Source organism: Neospora caninum, chromosome VIII (assembly GCF_000208865.1).
Source record: "Neospora caninum Liverpool complete genome, chromosome VIII".
NCBI lineage: Eukaryota > Apicomplexa > Conoidasida > Eucoccidiorida > Sarcocystidae > Neospora > Neospora caninum.
In genome coordinates, this window is record NC_018395.1 from 554,718 (window position 1) to 572,586 (window position 17,869).

The 17,869-nt window shown below is 53.8% G+C and overlaps 3 protein-coding genes across 3 annotated transcripts; 2 read left to right on the forward strand and 1 right to left on the reverse strand.

Moving 5' to 3' along the window:
• Nucleotides 1-1,683: 1,683 nt before the first annotated feature.
• NCLIV_030760 (hypothetical protein) lies at nt 1,684-5,531 on the forward strand (the record flags this gene model as incomplete). Its single annotated transcript, XM_003883272.1, has 7 exons — nt 1,684-1,736; nt 2,206-2,387; nt 2,735-2,839; nt 3,393-3,492; nt 3,892-4,040; nt 4,535-4,620; nt 5,439-5,531. The coding sequence occupies 7 exons, from the start codon at nt 1,684-1,686 to the stop codon at nt 5,529-5,531; spliced, it is 768 nt and encodes a 255-aa protein (XP_003883321.1).
• A 1,183-nt stretch (nt 5,532-6,714) lies between these two features.
• Nucleotides 6,715-10,485, reverse strand: NCLIV_030770 (conserved hypothetical protein; the record flags this gene model as incomplete). The annotated part of the gene is made up of 1 exon (XM_003883273.1): nt 6,715-10,485. The coding sequence occupies one exon, from the start codon at nt 10,483-10,485 to the stop codon at nt 6,715-6,717; it is 3,771 nt and encodes a 1,256-aa protein (XP_003883322.1).
• Nucleotides 10,486-12,212: 1,727 nt separating this feature from the next.
• NCLIV_030780 (conserved hypothetical protein) lies at nt 12,213-14,145 on the forward strand (the record flags this gene model as incomplete). Its single annotated transcript, XM_003883274.1, has 4 exons — nt 12,213-12,344; nt 12,845-12,973; nt 13,577-13,808; nt 14,117-14,145. 4 exons carry the CDS (start codon nt 12,213-12,215, stop codon nt 14,143-14,145), a joined length of 522 nt encoding a protein of 173 aa, XP_003883323.1.
• Nucleotides 14,146-17,869: the final 3,724 nt, after the last annotated feature.

Genomic DNA, 17,869 nt, shown 5'->3' on the forward strand with positions numbered 1-17,869 from the left:
GCACCGCAGCTGCAGCTATATATACATATCTGGAAGCACTACAGATAGAGAGATGGGTCGAAATTTGATTTGGGCGTCGATACGGATTACGGTCGACAGCCTGGCTACAAATGGCGCGTGCAGCGTATCTACAGTGTATTGTTTGTGGAAACGTGTACGGCACGAGATGAGATCGTATCAACTTGTTTAAATGTCCTTTTTTCGAGCCCTATTCTTACAGAGCTGTGCCTCATGCACGGAAGACGCCCGCAAAATAGACAAGGCTTTCTTATGTATAAACAGGAATTTCTCGAATGTGTCGGGTTTGGACTCTGTGCTGAATGGCAGAAGCTGGAGAAGCTGAGCGCTTCGATCCAGGCATCTTGTCACACTTGTGTCCCTGCGTCTCGTGCGCTTCCCTGGACGGTTTTCACCGGCTGGTTGGCATTTAGAAGCCACGTTGCGGGAGCATGCACGCGCGCGACTTTGCGCTCAGCCGGAGTGTCTGTGTTTTCTCATCGTTTTCCGTTTCTCCTGTATCTCCCCCTAAATATACAGAAACAGTTCGCACAAGTCGTGGGTGGAGTGACGGCAGTCGGTGTGCAGCGTCTTTCCGCTAGGCGGTGGACACCCCCCGTTGTGAGCGGGAGTCGAAACGAACTGAGAAGGCTCGAGAGGCTCGTGTGCCCGATCTTTCTGCAAAAGTCATTTGAATTGCGAATGCACCTTGTCCCAGAGAAAAGCGGAAAATCCTCTCTGTGTGCGCCGGAGCTCATCGCGTGTCTTTCCCTGCTTCCTGCCTTACCTTCTTGAGGTGTATATACGCTGCGTGGAAGACTACGGGATTGTGCCTGTGCAGCTGGGGCTTCGGGGTCAAATTTAGAAACGCGGACGACACCCCGCGTTTTCTGTTTCGGACATTTCGCTGGTCGACCCATTTTGAAGATTGGGAAAGTGTGTTCTTCTCGTTCTTCCCTCATGCTCTCTTCGTTAGAGAGGAGTCACCTGCACAAACCAGGAATCCGCGCGCGGGGCTGCGCCTGCGCAACGAATTGTTTTTTAGTTTTCTCCTCTTTCGTTTCTTCTCTCTAGAAAAGAGGAGACACTCAATACTCCTTTGGCTTTTCGGCTTCTCTCCGTCTTTCCTCGGGGGAAGACGACTGCTTCTTCGTTTAATCCTTGTGTCGGGCTGCCGTCTCATCGGAGCAGATAGGGCGACCAGCCTTGTCCATTTTGTATCAAAAAAAAAGCGTCTTCGGACTTTCTTCTCCCTTTTAGCTCTCTGAGGTCGAAAACGAAAAGACGCATTTTGATTTTCTTCGTCTATCACTTTTTTTCACCCGTCTCGAGAAGTCGTCGTTTGACCCTGACCCGTCCTCGCAGCCCTCTCGTTCCCGGATCTCTCCCGCTCTCTCCTGTCCGGTGAAATCTCTCTGTCTTTGTCTCTCTGTCTCTGTTTCCCTGTATATCTCATCTTCCTATCTTCTCCACTGTCCTCTTTCCTGTTTGCTTCGTTCTTATCTCTTCTTTCTCTGTTTGGTCTCGGGGACCGCCGTTCTCCAGTTTCGTCCTCCAGCCTGTAGTTTCCATTCTGACGAGCTCGGCAAGATGGAGGTGGTTTTGTTGGACGACAGAATCGCAACTTTTGTTCTCCTGCCGATTTTCTTGGCCGTCACTCTCGTGGCAGTCTTGCGGCAAAACCTCATGGCCTCGAACAGGGCTCCGCGGACGCCCGACCTCCAGCGCATGCAGATCAAGTACGGAAAAAACATCTCTAATCTCTCTTCGCTGAAAACAGTCCTCACTCTTCCTCCGAAACAGCCTCCCTCCCATCTGTTCACTTTACACAGCCCTTCTTTCTGGCCCCTCTCTCGTTCCTGCGCCTCTTCCCATTCTTCCTCTTCTGTTCCACCTCTTGAGACCGTGCCCGAGTCCGTCGTCGTCGTTTCTCTCTCTCTCTCTCTCTATATATATATATATATGACCATCTATCTCTCTGTCTATCCGCGTGTATATATTTATATACGTGTGCATCTCTCCGTTCCTGTCTCTCTAAAAGTAGTGTTCTCTGTGCATGCCTCTCTCTCAGTCTACATAGATTGATCGATTTGCGCTTGGACAGCTGATTCACGCGTCTCTCTGTAGCTGTGTCTCATGTGCACGGCCGATGACTTGCAAAGCCACGTCCTTTTCTCTAGAGAGAAATGTTTGTTCGTTTTTTCGCAGCTCTTTGCTGCAAAGGTCGAGCCTTCTTCGGGGGCCGAAGGGGCGGATTTTGTCGCCTGCGAGTTTCCAAGGAAGAGTCGCGTACTACACCGACCGCGAGCAAGGCGCATTTGGCGGGCTTCTCCGGGAATTAGACGCTCAGAACAACCCCATGAAGTCGCTTGAGTCTCTCGCGAAACAAGGTACGTGATTCGTGTCAAGCGCGTGGTTTCTCGTACAAAACGCTCTTGTGATCGCGCCGCGCGTCTCTCACTCGCTCTTTCTGCGTTTTGCTCGGGCACCTCATTGCTTTTCTGTTTCTTCCCTCGCTTTTTCGTCTCGTACAAACAGGCCTCGCGAGTGCACGTTTTCGCCGTCTTCAGGGTGCTTGCCTCATCTCGCCTCCCTGTCTCCACACATCCCCCCCCCCCCGCAGGCTTTTTGTCTTTTCCCGTCTCCAAATCCTCGGACTACAGTGGCGTTTTCGGGCGCCTGCCGGCGGGCTGCTTGCTCATTTTCGGCATTTCTGCTTTTTGCGGTTCTCTCACAGACCCCAGTCAAACCATGGGGATGCTCAAGAGCCAGATGTCTTTCGTCTTCCTGCAGGGCGGGATGGCTTACTTCATCAATTACCTCTTCCCCGATTTTCTCGTTGGTAGGCTACCACCTATCACCTCTCAGAAAGCCGTTACTGCAGCATTCGATATACGCTTCTCTATATTTTCCACATATGCATGTATATATACACACAACTACGTGGACACCTATATCCATTTTTGTAAATACACATATACTTTTGCATATGCGTAAGCCCGTATATATTGATTTTTCGGGGCACTGGGAGAGACACACGAGACGCTCCGCAGAATCCGCAACTCCCCGAATGCACGTCCGGGTGCCCGGGGTATATCCGCCAGCTTCCCAAGTAGGGGAGCGGAGCGAATTTGCGAGTTTCGTGTCTCGACGCCCTCGCAAGTTCGTCTCCGTCCCAGGGCGCGAAAGATTTCGTTGCTCTGTCTCACAAGCGCGGCGACAGTCCGGCGGGGGGCTGTGGCCTCTGAAACGCGGCTTGGCCGTTTCGTCGCGTCTGGGCTTGGCAACTGTTCTGCTCGCCGCGTGCATCTCGCGTGTCCCCCGTAAAAAAACGCACGCTTGCCGCTTCTGCTGTCTGTACAGCCCAGCTTCCAGTGTGTGTGGTGTCTGTGAAGCCAAAATGCCCTTCCCACTCACGTTCCGGTTCAAGTCGATGCTGCAACGCGGCATCGATTTGCCGTCACTCGACGTCACCTACGTCTCGTCGCTTTCCTGGTAAGGCCCTCGAACAAAGAGACGCCGACCCGCAAGCGAAGCGATCCTCGAAGACTGTTCTCTGGCGTCGTGTGTCCACGGAAAACAATGTGACAACGGCTCTCTTTCTCTCCACGGGAAATCACGAAGGCGTGTCTCTCCTGCTCGCTTTGCTCTTCGCTGCGCCTATCTTCGCATCTTGGGCACCTCCCGATCTCTCGTTTCGCCCCCCAAAATACGTAAATACGTATAAAAGCTCGCATAAATGCTCATCCGTTCATATATATATATATACATATATATACATATGCATATATGTAGGTGTGTGTGCTTTGGCACGTATATGAGTGCATGCCTAGATTTTGCTATATAGGGGGATGGTGTTTTCTCTCTCGTGTCGCTTTTCGGCTTCTCTCTCAGGTACTTTCTGATTATGTTGAGCAACGCAGGGCTTTTGTTTCTCTTCTCGGCTCTCTGGGGAAATAATCAGCGCGATCAACTGCAGCCTCTCGCTGAAGCACGAGCAGAAGAGCAATCAGGCGTTCAAACCCTCATGATGATGGATGCTGGTAACCTGCTTCTTCATTTCACATTCTTGTGCATATATATATATATATATATATTTGCATGTATATATATATATATATATATATACATGCAAATATAGATAGATGTACGTGTGTATATGCGTTTGATTCGTTTTACGGGTGCATTTCTGTTCGTCCATCTGGATACGTTAAGAGACGCAAAAAGGTGGGTAGGGTGACTTGTGGCGAGTTCAAGAGTGGAAGCGGGCGTCTGTGACACAGGCGACGTGAACCGCAGAGAGGTAAAGTGGAGGGAGGCTGCGAAAGAATCCCCGAGAAAAACCATCGTCGGCAGCGGTGCTTTCTACATCTGCGTGTATCTGCTGTCTCCAGCTTTCTGCTTCGCATTTGCCCCGCTTTTCACCCTCTCTCTCTGGATGCTCTCCTGTCCCTTTTCACCGTGTGTTTCGTTCGCTTGTGTCTCGCTCTTGCCGCGACTGTCCACGTCCTGGGGTCGTGTTATTTCCCTGGTGCAGCCATGCCGCCAATGATGATGCCGGGGATGGGTGGGCCAGACCCGAAGAAGCAACTCACGCAGGAACGCGAGGCGCTCGAGACGGCGGTAAGTCGCGCCAAGTACTCGGGGTTTGAAAGCGAGACAGTATATATATATATATATATATACATATATATATATATACATATATATATATATATATATATATGCATATATATATATATATATGCACAAGAATGTGAAATGAAGAAGCAGGTTACCAGCATCCATCATCATGAGGGTTTGAACGCTTGATTGCTCTTCTGCTCGTGCTTCAGCGAGAGGCTGCAGTTGATCGCGCTGATTATTTCCCGCGCGTGTTTGCACCAGGGTGACTAGACAGCCCAGTCTCTCTGAGAGCTCATCCGTCAGGGTGTCCATGTATCTCGGGCTCTCCGAGTCTATTTGCCCATGTCTCCACACATATCTAGAGAGAGGCAGAAAGAGAGAGATAGCGGCCGCCAGAGCGCAAGACAGACGAAGACACAGATTGAGAGAGAGAAAAAAACAGGGACAGCGATGGGCAGAGACACACAGAGACCGGCAGACATAGGGACGTACATATATTTATTTATATGTTTAGGTCGTGGGAACCGTGTATTTCTGTGTCTGGTGTGGTCGGCACCTCTACGTAGCAGGTGGAAATATCTGCTTGTTGGGTGAAGTGAATGTTTTATCTATGCACACAGTCCCTTGCATGCAGTTCGTTTTGCGCGGCACGAACTTTCAGTCTTTCGCGTCAGCCGCATGCGGTTCCCTATCCTCGTTCGCGTTCCTGGGCAGAGGATTATACCATGTCTAGCCTCCTTTGCTTCTTTTTCTGGTGTCTCGACACCCCGGCACAGTGGAGAGACAGCGCACGGAGTTTTTGTCTTTCTGCACAGACACACGAGTTCGCCCTGGAAGGCGTGGAACAGCAGCTGCTTGCCAAGTTTGAGGAAGACGCGCATCTCGGGAATCTGGATGAGCCGCTCTGATGCGCTGCGTGCTAGAAGAGATTGAGGAGAAAGGCTCTTCTAGGTTTCCTGCGTTCTTTGTGCTTGGATCCCGTCTTTCCTGGCCGTCGTCCTAGGTCTCTTACGGAGACACCGAGACAACTTTTCCCTCTTCGTTTCCCGTCGGTTTCATCGCTCTTTTCCCTTTTCCGAAAAGGGCCAAGTATGGGAGAGGGAGTCTGCGGCGAAAACCTTCCGAAGCAAATGTATCGATGCGCGTGTATGGCCATATATATATATATATATATATATATATGCATGTGTGTAGATAGCTCTGTATGTGGAAGCGTGAGTTCGAGAGTTGTTCGTTAAAGCCAAAGACCCTTTGTCTCTTTTTTTCAAGTCCTGTGCCTCAAAGAAATCGTCCTTCTTCGCATTCTGTCTTGGCGCCGAGGGACTGCCGTGGTCTGGCCGCCGCGCAGAAAGCTCGCAGCTCGCTGAGAATCCAGTGCGTTCACCACCGGCGGATACCCAGCCACATAAAAAATAAGCACACACCGAGACAAATAAAAAAAGTGTACATATATATATATATATATATATATATGAGCATCTCTCTGGCGGCCAATGTATCTATCATATATATATATATATATATATATATAGGGAGTAGATAGATAGACAAGTATAAAGATAGGATTTACACATGCGTATGTGTTTAGCCAATTATTTGTGGTATGTCGTGTTCGTCTTTATCTTGCAACTCAAGGGTCTGATGGCATGCAGCGGAAGGCACCACGTGGATATGGCGAAATGGGCATCTCCTTTTCGAAAAGGTTTCACGTTCGAAAAGGTGGGAAGTTTCGAGAAAGAAAGGCCGCTCCTGTGTCCAGCGGAAAGTCCTGTAAGGCTGTCGCAGGCTCTTGCCCCTGCGGGCTGCGCTTGAGAAGAGAAAATTAAACATGCGGTGACGGTCGAGCTGTGGAACGTCACGCACAAACTAATCTACACCTCGCGTACACGTTTGCACGTCCTCCTGTCCACAGAAAAGGACAGATAGAAACCGAGAAGAACCTACAAATAAAGTACAAATGCACATATATGCATATATATAGATGCCTTTGCATGTATATACATATATATATAAAAGGACATGTCGACGCACGGACTGCGCATGCATGTCGCCTGGCCACGCGTTTAAACTTCGCGCAGCACTGCTAATTTTTCATGTCGCCCCGCAGCGCCGGAGCGGCTTTGAACACAGGACCTCTGCGAATGCACAACATCGCGACAGAAAAGCCTTCGCCTGTGCCACGGCCTGGTCGTCGCCATACACTCGCCGATTTCCTTCTCGGCCTCGTCCTTTTTCTCTCTGGCCGCCTCGTCCCTCACTTTCCCTCGCCTCTCCTTCCTTGCCTCGCTGCATCCTTCGCCCAGAAGTCTCCTCGCCCTTCTCTTTCTCGCTCTCGCAGCTCCTCGCCTCCGTCTCTGCGGGCGCCGCGGAGAAACTGCTGACCTGTCGGCTGTCTCTGCCTGACGCCACCGATTCTGTGTTTCGAGGGCCGGCCTGTGCTTCGCGCGACGCACGAGACGCGTGCAGCGCGGGGGACCGCGCGAGATCCAAGTCAAACAGTGTGTCCAGCAGAGCGCTCTCTACGGCGCTGAAAAAGACGCGCATGTCCTCGCAGTGGCTGTCCCTCTTCCGTTCGGCGCCTTTCTCGCCTTTCGGCCGTCCTTCCGGCGCCGCGTCGTTTCCACAACTCTCGGCTCCTTCTCGCCTCGCCCTCTCAAACTGCGTCGCCCGCGCACCCTCCCCTCGCTCGTTCTCAAGCGCCGCGGCCTCGCCCGCCTCGCCGGCCGGCTCCTCTCTTGCCAAGAGCGATGTCGAGCGACGTTCCGGTCGGCCCTCGCGCCTCTGGACTGGCTGCGGTGTACGTACACCCCGCGGGGCGGGCGGCAGGCTCGAAGGCAGATGGGGCGGTTGCTCTCGCGCGCGACACGCGCCAGATTTGCAGCCGACGGCGTGGCCGAGGTCCCAGAGATGAAGGAGCGAAAACTGGAACAGCCGCGAGGACGAAAAACACAAAAGAAAGGACAGAAACGCGTGGAGACCTACGGTCAATTCGGCCTCTGTCAGCACAGGGTCCGCCGACAGCGTATCCGTCGCCTTTCTTCCGTCCACGTTTCGTGCCCCGTTTCTCTCCTCTCTCTCATCTCCTTCCTCTCGCTCCTCTCTATTCCCACCAAAGGCTTCGCCTCCGAATCCCGGAGGAGCCTCTCTCCCTTCTCTCGCTTTTTCCCGACCGCCTTCGCCCAACTCTCCCTCTTTTCCCTCTCCTGCTCTCCGGTCCTTTGCAGCACTCGCCTCTCTGGCCAGCCGGTCGCTGTCGCTCCCAGGCCCCCGCGGCAACGCAGACTCGACGTCTCCCGACGGGCCTTCCGCCGTCTCCGTATCCGCCAGCGCCTCGGCCCGAAGTTTCGCTGCATGCAAAAAGACGCGGTGGCGCAGCGCCTCGAAGGCGCCGGGCCCCGCCGCGCTCCGTCCCAGGCCCGCGCCTCCAGAGAGCGCGTTCCACCTGTCTAAAATGAGTGTACTGCTGTAGATACACCACGCGGGGATCTGCAGCGTCGCGGCTTCCTGCGCCGCGCGTGCGACTTCCCTCCGCCACTCTCTCTGCTCTTTTTCGCGGAGTCTGCCGCGGTCTCGGTGGCGACTCCCGCCGGCTAGCCGCAGCCGCGCAGAACCGGCAAAAGCCTCCCGCTCGGAGCGGCGCGCCGGCTGGACGGTGAACATGAACGCGAGGAGCTGCTGGGTCACGGTGTCTATACACCAGAAGCAACAGAGCGGCGCCTTCGGCACGGCAGCCCACGCGGGCGACAGACACGAGGGCGTGGTGGACCAAAAGATGGGCGAGGGCGAGACGTCGGAACTCTCCGCCACGCGACTCGCCGCTCGCCACGCAGCGCTTCGCGAAGCCAGCCCTCGGTTTCCGTTGCTCGGCGACGGCGGCCCCGCACTCACGCTCTTGCGCAGATGCAGTCCGCGTTTCAACTTCGCACCGCGAGGCCCAGAGAGGCCAGGCTCGTCCACAAACCCGGGCGCGTCTCGCCGTCGCCAAGGCCCCGCCATCCTCCCGGCTTCGACCTGGAAAACGTCCGACGCCACCGGGATCTGCACGCCGTGCTGAAGCAGAAAGCAAATCCGCCAGTAGGTGTACCCGAGCGCAGGGCCCAAAAAGCCTGGTGTCAACAGGCTCACCGCGACCGCAACCGGCGACGCCACGTCGCGTGGAGAGACAGCTGGCCGGGTGTCTCGAAAAGCGCCGCCCCTGCTCGCCACGTTTCCCCGCTCGTCGGCGGTGGGAGGTGGGTTTTGAAGGCGCGAGGACGCGAGACGCAAGGGCGGGACGATCGGCCACGCGAGCGAGGACAAGGAACTGCCGCGTTTGCTGGCAGCCTCGTCCCCGTCACTTTTCTCGTCGTCGCTGTCGAAGCCTGCGACGGCCGCGCGAACAGCCATGTCAGTGAGCAGCGACGGCGCGATCTCTGGCGCCCGCTTTTCCCAGGCGAACGGCCCGAGATATTTCCCAAGCACGTGCAGGCCCCCGCCGGCGAGGCACGTCTCAGCCAGCAGCCGCCGTTGATGGCGAACCGCGATCGCCACGTAGTGCGCGACGCGCCGCAAGTTGTCCAGCTGTCGATACACCGCAACGAGTGGGCAGTCCGCCTGCGTCGCGAGCGCGGCGCAGAGTGCACGCTCGACTCCGTGCGGTTTTCTCCTGCGAAACACGCGGAGAAAAAGCCGCAGGCCGAGGCCTTGAAAGGGGCGGTGCTTCCGCGACGCGTCCTTTTTCTCCAGATAGAAGGCCCTGTCCCCCTCGTCGGCGAGTCCCTCCGGCGCGCCTCCGGGGGAGACGGGCAGAATCAGATTCTGGTGTTCGCGCGGCAGCTGCAGCAGGAGGAGGACGACGCGCGGGTCCAGCGAAAAAAAGCCGCGTCGCAGGAGACGCCAGTCGGACGGCGGCAGCGACACGAGGTCGAGTGTCTCTCCAGCGTCGTACAACGAGCGGCCGTCGGCGTCGCCCGTTCGCCAGAGTGGACTACGCGACGCGTCTTCCGCGTGAGCGAAACCCGAGCCGTCGCCGAGGCGCGCATGCAAAGTTCTCACGCTCAAACCCGCTCTCGTCTCCACTCCTTCCTCGCCTCGTCCCCGACTTGGAAAGGCGCCCGCCTCCGCGTCATGGGCTCTCACTCCCGAGCCGCATGCCTCCTCGAGACTCCCAGGCGAGTCAGCAGGATCCCCGCTGAGGGTAGTGAGCCTCTGCGGGTGTCTCCCGGGCACAAAGGGAGAACTCTCCTCGAGGGGACTGCCTCCCTCCGCGCCTTCCGCGGAGAAATCCAAGTGGCGATTCGTCGAGGCGCGCCTCGGCGGCTGCAGGATCGCCTCGTGGTAAGCAGCCGAGGCAGCCAGCGGCGCAGTCCAGGGCGGCGACAGGGGTCCGCCCACGAAGGCATCTCTGGCGGCAAGAAAATCAAAGAGGAGAAACTGCTGGGCGACGAGCCGGAAGACGACCTTCTCAAAAGCCTTCACTTCTCCGGGGGCGAAAACGCCCGCGCGGAGCGCCTCTTCTCTGGCGCGGTCGCGGGCCTTCTGCGACGGAGTTGACTCCTCGCGCCAAGCCTCTCTGAGCAGCGCAGCCTCCCAGGGGAAGTCGAGCTGCGCGCTCGGCCGCGCCGGACGGAGGGACCGGTCTGCTGCATCATCGCAGGCGCGGCGCGGGCACGTCGAAGCCTGGACGAGGAAGGCGACGGTTTGGGTCGGCGAGAGGCCTGCGAGCCAGGCGACAAAGGCGGGGAAGAAAACAAAGGGGGGATCAGACAGCGACACAGAGAGCGGCGCCGAGCGGGAAGAGGAAAGCGCGGGTCGATGGGAAGGCGAGCCGCGCGTCGAGGGGTGCCGACGGCGCCGCAGAAGTGCCGCCGGAAAGACATGCATAAGGCTGAAGAGGGCGCCGGGGAAACGGAGAACCTGCGTCCAGGAGCGGAGGAGGGCGGCAGGAGAGCAGGGACGAGGCACGACAGAACGCGAGAAAGCCGTCGACCCTCAGAGGAAACGACGGAACTGCGGGAGAACTCCCACAGAAGACACACCGGAAGACGCCCGGCGCACACAAACCTCACAAGAGAAAACAGTGGAAGAAGAAACGACCGGCAACAGCCGAGCAGCGTGATACGGACAGGGCACTGAGAGCGCGAAAAGCGCGGAAGACACGGAGAGAGATGGCGGAAAGGCGGGGACGGGAAGCAAGGGAAAGGACAGTTAGGCGACCGGAATCGGGGGAAAAAGAGCTTCGTGTAGGAGAAAAAGGGGAAAAGTCCGAGGCAGCGAGAGGAACCAAGTGTTCCGGACGGTCTGCTTCGCGTGACGACACAGTGGAAACCCGAAAATCGCTTGCATGCGCTCTTTTGCTTTTTTCGCAGACGACTAACGCATGTGGATTCCCGCGTCGACGCTCTCCTGAAAATCGAAAATGACGAATTTCGGAGCGGAGAGACGAGAAGCGTTTTGTACGGTTGAAAAGCTTCTTTGAACCACTTTTCTCTTCTGCATGCCAGGTTTCCTACTGGTCCCCTTTTTTTCTTGCTTTCGCGCCGTTCTCAGGCCCCGTTTTCTTTCCTTTTTCTTCGTCGCCCTCTTCTGCGGTGTAGCTGTCGCTTCTCTCTCTCCGTCTTGCCGCTGTTCGACGCTTTGGCCTCGGCCTTCTCCAGCGCTTCGTCTCCTCTGTATCGCGCGTCTGTCCTCTCTCTGCTGCCTCTCCTCGCGCGTGTAGTCTCTCTGGAGTCTTCGGTTTGAGTCCTGCAAGGGCGGTACCGTCGCCGCGATCGCTGTTTCTTTGCGTTAAAGACGGAGACACAACAGCAGACGAACCGCGCACTCGTGCCTTTCTCTTTTTCGGCTTCTCCTCAAGACGCAACGCAGTGAGCTGACTGGATACAAGGAACTTGACAAACATTACTAGATTTATATAAACGAGCTACCGTCCTTCTCCGTCTCCCGGTGCTTGGCCGGGGAAGAAAACGCCGTTTTCTCGCGGGTGCCTGCAGTGACAGCTGGGATGCGAAAAGGGGGCGTCCCTCTCTGCTCCATCAACCCTGAGAAAGCGCCGCTCTCCGTGCGTTCGTCCCCAGTGCCTAATTTCATTTCAGTTCGAAGCCTCGCACTTGATGCTCGTATCCGCGGGGACACCCCTCTTTTACCCGCGACTGTTCTTTCCGAGGCTCCTAACTGTCTCAGGACCGCTTGCAGTCGGCTTCCCCTGCTTTCACAGGCACAAAAACGCTTCCGTCGCACACGCTTCTCCACACGCCTGTCTGTACAGGCCGAATCGCGACACAGGCCTCTGAACCCTCTCTGGGCAGACGAACACACCGCCAGAGACAGCTGTCGTCTGAACGTACATCTGTAAATAGATATATATGTATGAGCATATATATATATATAGTTGCATTTGAATTTTTGTTTGTGAGGGTGTGCTTGTGGTGACTCACTGCTGGTAAGAAAGTGTGCGTGCATTGATTCTTTTGGGTCCGAACTCACCGAGAGAGGTTAGGACCTCTTGAACTTCTCGCCTCTGTTTGTGGAAGACGCGTGCTTGGCCGGCACTCTGCGAGGGAAGAAAAGGCCTCTTTCGGACAGGAGAGCAAACCGGGGATACTGGCAATATGTCGCGCAAAAACAACCGGAAATTCCACAGAGCGCGCCATGAGGCGGCTCTCAAATGGGAGAAGGAAGAACGCAAACGCCGCGAAGAGAAGCTCGAGCGGAAAGCGCAGCTGCAGCAACTCACTCAAGCGGTGAGAACCTTCGAAAGCTACCTCTGGCCTGAAGTGGCTGCCCAACATGTTGGGGCGTAGATGCTTGCAATTGCCGTGAACACGCGTCAATGTTTCACAAGACGACGGCCCTTCCTACCACGTGCACAGTAGCGAACAGAACGCGCTGTCACGTCCATACATATACAGAGAGGGAGATAGGCTGGAGAGGTAAAAGTAAATAGACAGATCGAACAGATTGGTAGATAAAGAGACTCGTGTGCGTATATATTTGGATTTGAGTATATAGCCATTCGTTGATTTATACCGGTGTGTGTATCTTTTTGCATGCATATCCGCTGGCACGCGTAAGGTGCGCTGTGGTGCTTCGCGTTTTTCGCGGTTCGATCTCGTGCCTCACCGGCTCCCGTGTGTCGGCGTGCGTGCCGCTCGCCCTCTGTCTCGGCAGGGCTGTCGGTGTCTGTCTCCCGTTGGAGATGGTAGACAGCTAAATGTTTTGTTTGTTTTTGTGCCTCGCACAGCTCAACCAACTAGGGACAACCCCAAAGGAGCAGCCGAAGGAAAAAGAAGAGACTCCAGAAGAGGATGCTGAAGAAAACCTTTCAGAGGACATGTCTGACGAAGAGGAGATGGGACACAAGAAGCGCTCTGTAAGGAACGGGAAAAAGGTGGAGATACACCGTAACCTGGCGCCCTATAAGCGGAATATCTGGAGCTCTCTAGACATATAGAAACGATACGTGTACAGACGCGTTTCTACACACATACGTGTTTAGATATGTATCTCTATGTGCGATTAAAGGTGAGAAGATCCGGTACTCTACATGTGTGTATATATATGTATATATCTCTTTGTGGAGGTGTGTACTTTTGGAAATTCTCATTCGATTGTAGATACGAAGTAACTCTGCAGGCATGCGTCATGTTCTCTTCCCTCGATACGGGGATGGTGGTGTTTGTTGACAAGAGCGTGCAGTGAGCATCATTCATATTCATTGCTTGGCACAGATGAAGTGTGTGGTAGGGAAGCCTGGGACTAGGAGGTTTTTAGAAGAGAGCAGAACAAACGCGGCGTGTGTGTCAACTGCCGCAAACGTCGAAAAACCGTCGGGATGAAGGGAATGCCGGGGGCTGGTGGAGACACGCTGCATGCAGAGAGCGTTTTTTCGCTAACGCTCGCTTTTGTCTGTCATGGGGGTAAACCGAACACTTCGGCGCATGTGCCGCCGTGCATTTTTCCCCTGCGTGTTTAGAAGAAAAGCAAACGCCAGGCCGGCGCAAAGGTGAAGAAGATTCTCTGCAAAGATGCCTCGCTGAAACAGAAAGCCTTGGCGAGAATCAAGGCCCGTGAAAAAAAGGCGATGCATTCAGACGACGAGGGAGACAAAAAGGTCATCGCTGTGGTACGAGGGCACCGACACGGCGTCAAGGAAATCCACCGTTGCCGAGATAAGAAGGTTCTGAGACAAATTCTCAAACGGCAACGTAAGCCATTTCCTTTTTCCTTTCGCTGGTTCAGAAAGTGAAGGTAAAGGAGGGAAAGGCTCAGCGTATCGTGTGTTCTTTTCACCCAGAAAGTGTCTAAATAGCGACATGTATAAGGGGGTACGCTCGTGGATATATGCATATATATATATATATATGGGCATGTGCGTAGATAGAGGTATCATTGTGTACGTATGGGGTATCAAGACCTATGTGTGTAGGCTAAAAGGTGCGTCGACAGTAGTTGTCTAAATACGATGTAGCAGCGTGGTTTTTGAATGTGGTTCTGTGCTTGCGGTTGTTTGCAGGCAAGAATATTACCGTCTGTAAGAAATGAGCTGCACATGAAGGCAGACCGTTCGCAACAGCAAATGCCGGCGCGCGTCACGTGCAAAATAGTATGCATGTATGCACATATCTCTTTCTGTAACGCGTGCATGTCAATTCTCAAACAGCAGAAATAGGCGGTTTCCGCCTCTCTTTGCCTCTGCCTGTTTCTCTCTACCTCTCCCTCTTTCTTTCTCTGTCTCTTCCTCTCTTTTTCTCGTCTTCTCGAGGTCTTCATGCATAGCTCTGTTTCTCCTTGTCTCTATTTGATGCAAAAATGTGCACTGGAAGAGGGCTCTCATCCACCTATGCACCCCGAGGCAGTCTCTGAAACTGTCACCAGAGTGAAGAGGCTTCCTGCGCCGACTCTGCTGGAATCGTCGCAAAACACCCGTTAAAAAAGCATCCATATGCAGCGAGAAGAAGAAACTCTTCGTTCATTTCCTGCCGATGGTACACACCCTCTCTAAAGTCTCTAGGAAGGACCAACCAGGGGGGGTTGCAGGCGCCCTCGCAAAGACTGGATGCGAGTGAAGCCCTGGAATGAAACGCCCGCGGCTGATACAGCGGAACCTCGGAAAACGGGCACAAAACCAGGCATATTACACACTTGAGGACGCCACAGCAACATATATATATATATATATTTATATATGTGGAATTCAGGTGTATGCCGAGTGCCAGCGGGCCAGTCGTATGGATCAGGAAAGACGGTCTGTTTCCGGTAGAAGTGCACTTTGGAATAGGGACGGGCCTTTCAGAAGTAGTGTTTGTTTTGCAAAACGTGCACGCAGGTAAACAACCCCGCTGGAAAATGTTCGACAAAAGCGTCTCTTCGCAGACTCGGCAGCGACATTGGACCGGTCCATGCGCGCACTGGGTTGGGAATACAGAGAGGCTACCAGCCTTGTAGGCAAAACACAGCCTCCTGCAGTTTTTGAGTCACAGACAAAGGACCTACGGTTCTCGCCCTCCTGAGAGAAACACAGAACCCCTAGTCTCTTCAGCAAGCCGGGGCTCTTTGCTAATCTTACCGCAGGGATAGCAGGTCGGTTGCTCGCCGTTCTGCTGGACCAGTTTAGAGCATTCGTGAGTTCTTGCTGTTCTGGACAATGGAAACAAGTCTAAAGCAGCAAACCTCCTCATCAGGCCACGATATGTATATAGAAACCTAGCCACATTGTTATAGACATGTTTATAGATCTATGCATGTATCTCTTGGAAACACCACGCTACGGATTTCGTTGCTTCCTCAGAAGCGAGAAACCCCACATAATGCCGGCCATGTCTGGGGTCAGCTCGTTTGTCTCCCTGTCACTCGCGGATGGGAAGGGAACGGATTTGTTTTGGGTTTCTTTTCTGCAATGTTTTTTTAATCCAGTGTTGAGAACTCTTCTGCGGTTCGCAGGTTAGCCAGACTAAACGCATTGCGCGTGTCAAGTTGCAAATCGGACACAGAGAGGCCGGGTAGGTTAATTAAGGGCACCTGCAATGAGATTCTAGTCCGTTTCAAAATGCTTTTTGACTGGCGATTCCTCCCGCGCTCTCGCATTCTCATCGTCCTGTGACTCCCTCGGGCATCGGTGTTTGTCTACATCTGGTGTTTGCGTAGTTTCAGACCTGCCGAGGACTACAACGGCACATACGGCATGCAAAATGGAACTCTGTATCGAAATGAGTAGCCGCGTTTGTCCATTCGTCCACAGAACCGGCGGCACATTTGTCAAGAAACCTTTCCCGTCTGCCTTACTGAAAGGCATCGGGTACCTCGTCTTCTCTGCCTGCACTCTTGTCTTCCCTGTCTTGCATGATTCTGGGGAAGCAGTAGGATTCAGATTTGCTCTTGTCGAGATGGTGTGTGCTTGAAATTCATTCGCCCTTTCAAAAGACTTCTTCCCCTGCCAAGAGGGGTGAAAGCCCCGCTTCCGTTTTTAGGAACGAAAAGACATCTTGGACGAGGTGGATGGATCGTGTCACGGGGCTTTTGGAAGCGCATAAGACGCTGTCATTCCCGCTGATGAGTTTCACGGTGGGATAGGGGATATACGACTGCGGGCGCGTTGTGTATGTGGAGTTTTGGCCCGATTTTGACTCATTTGCACTCTTTTCCTGGATGTGTAAGCTGTTCGATATACGGCGGCTGTGTTGCAATGGATAAAATGAAGAGCAACGTGTGTCCCTTGTCACGGACGGGCGTGCTCCTGACCACAGCGTCATCTGGTGAAGTGAAGAATTGGCGACATCCTCTACGCATGCAAAATACAAGGGGGGAAAGTGACACGGTCTCCCTGGAAATGTTGACAATAACTAGTAAGACGCAAAATCAATTTTTCCAGGTGACATGATACGCTGCTGTGCACTGGAGGCTCCCTAGAATCCAAATCCTGAACTTACAATTTTCCAGCTGCCAGGCGTGAGAAGGTTGCGTGTAAAGATATATACGTCGTCAACAGATGGATATATAGCACAGCGTGTTTTTGTGGATGTTTGCAGCCAGAGGCATGGAGAGCTCAGACATTTGGCCCTCCGAAGCGATGGCGGCGATCATGATTTTCTTGATCGATCAGATTTTGTTTCTGCGCGGTCACACCGCAGCGCCTCTGGAGGAGATGCGGCGGCTGGTGAGCAGCGCCTTCACCGCCACTGTCTGTTTATGGGGCGGCCGCTGTGCGTTTTTGCTGAGTTCCTGCATCTGCATGTTTGCTCTTCCCTCGCAGACCCCTCGCTGGTTGCCGAGGCTTTCCCTGATGCCAGGAAACGGTTAGGTGTGGAACTCGAGAGTGTATGGACATGTCGCGACGATGGCTGAGGCGCGGAGTTAAAACCCTTCACTGTCTGTCGATCTTTTTCGAAGATTCACCTGAAATCCACAGCACACACAGCAGTTATCCTTTGACAGTGCACCAATCCACTTCCCCGGCTGAGGGTCGCAGCTGGGATTCGTAAGAATCGGTATGCATAGAAAGAGAGAACTGCATGTGCATACCCGTACTTAGAGATAGTTTGATACATACGTACCTCGATGCGTAGAGAGACACATAGATTGTTGAACAGATACATAGATAGGCATAGATACGAACCTGGAGGTATCCATATATTTATACAACCGCTGTTTTTTTCTGTACTGTATAACCGTAACACATAACCTCTTGGGCATTGCCGGTGAGAAGAAGCAATTTGCACGTGATGCCGCTGCTGTGGCTGTCCTGCAGACTTACAGGAGATAGGATCCCCGCTGTGTACGGGAGATCGTCACTGACGTCTCTTTCCGTATGATGTTCCCGTGTTTTCTCCGTTTCCGGAGGGGATCAAAACCTGAGGGATATGTGGAACTTATCCTCTGTTGTGTGTCTCGTCTTTTCTGAGGTTCCAGCGCACAGATCCACGCATGACGCAACCTTCAGTCGAGATGCTTCAGTCAAAGTGCTTCCGGGAGGAGCCTCGCCCCTCGCACGCGTGCCATCGAACATTGCAAGAAGACAGAGGAGACAAGGAAAGGTACGGATGCCGCGTGCTAGTCCTTACCGAGGCTGTAGAGGGAAAACAAGAATAACGGAGCGGTAACAACGAAGAAATCCCAGGCTAACGTCGCTATGGCAACGTTCTAAACGATGCTTGATATCTCAGGCGGTTGATGAAGTTGACACGTGTCTGCGATCGCTGCAGAGCATGATTCGTGCTGGACATGTTACGGAAGTGGTAAGCCATATTTCTATATAAATACATATATATAA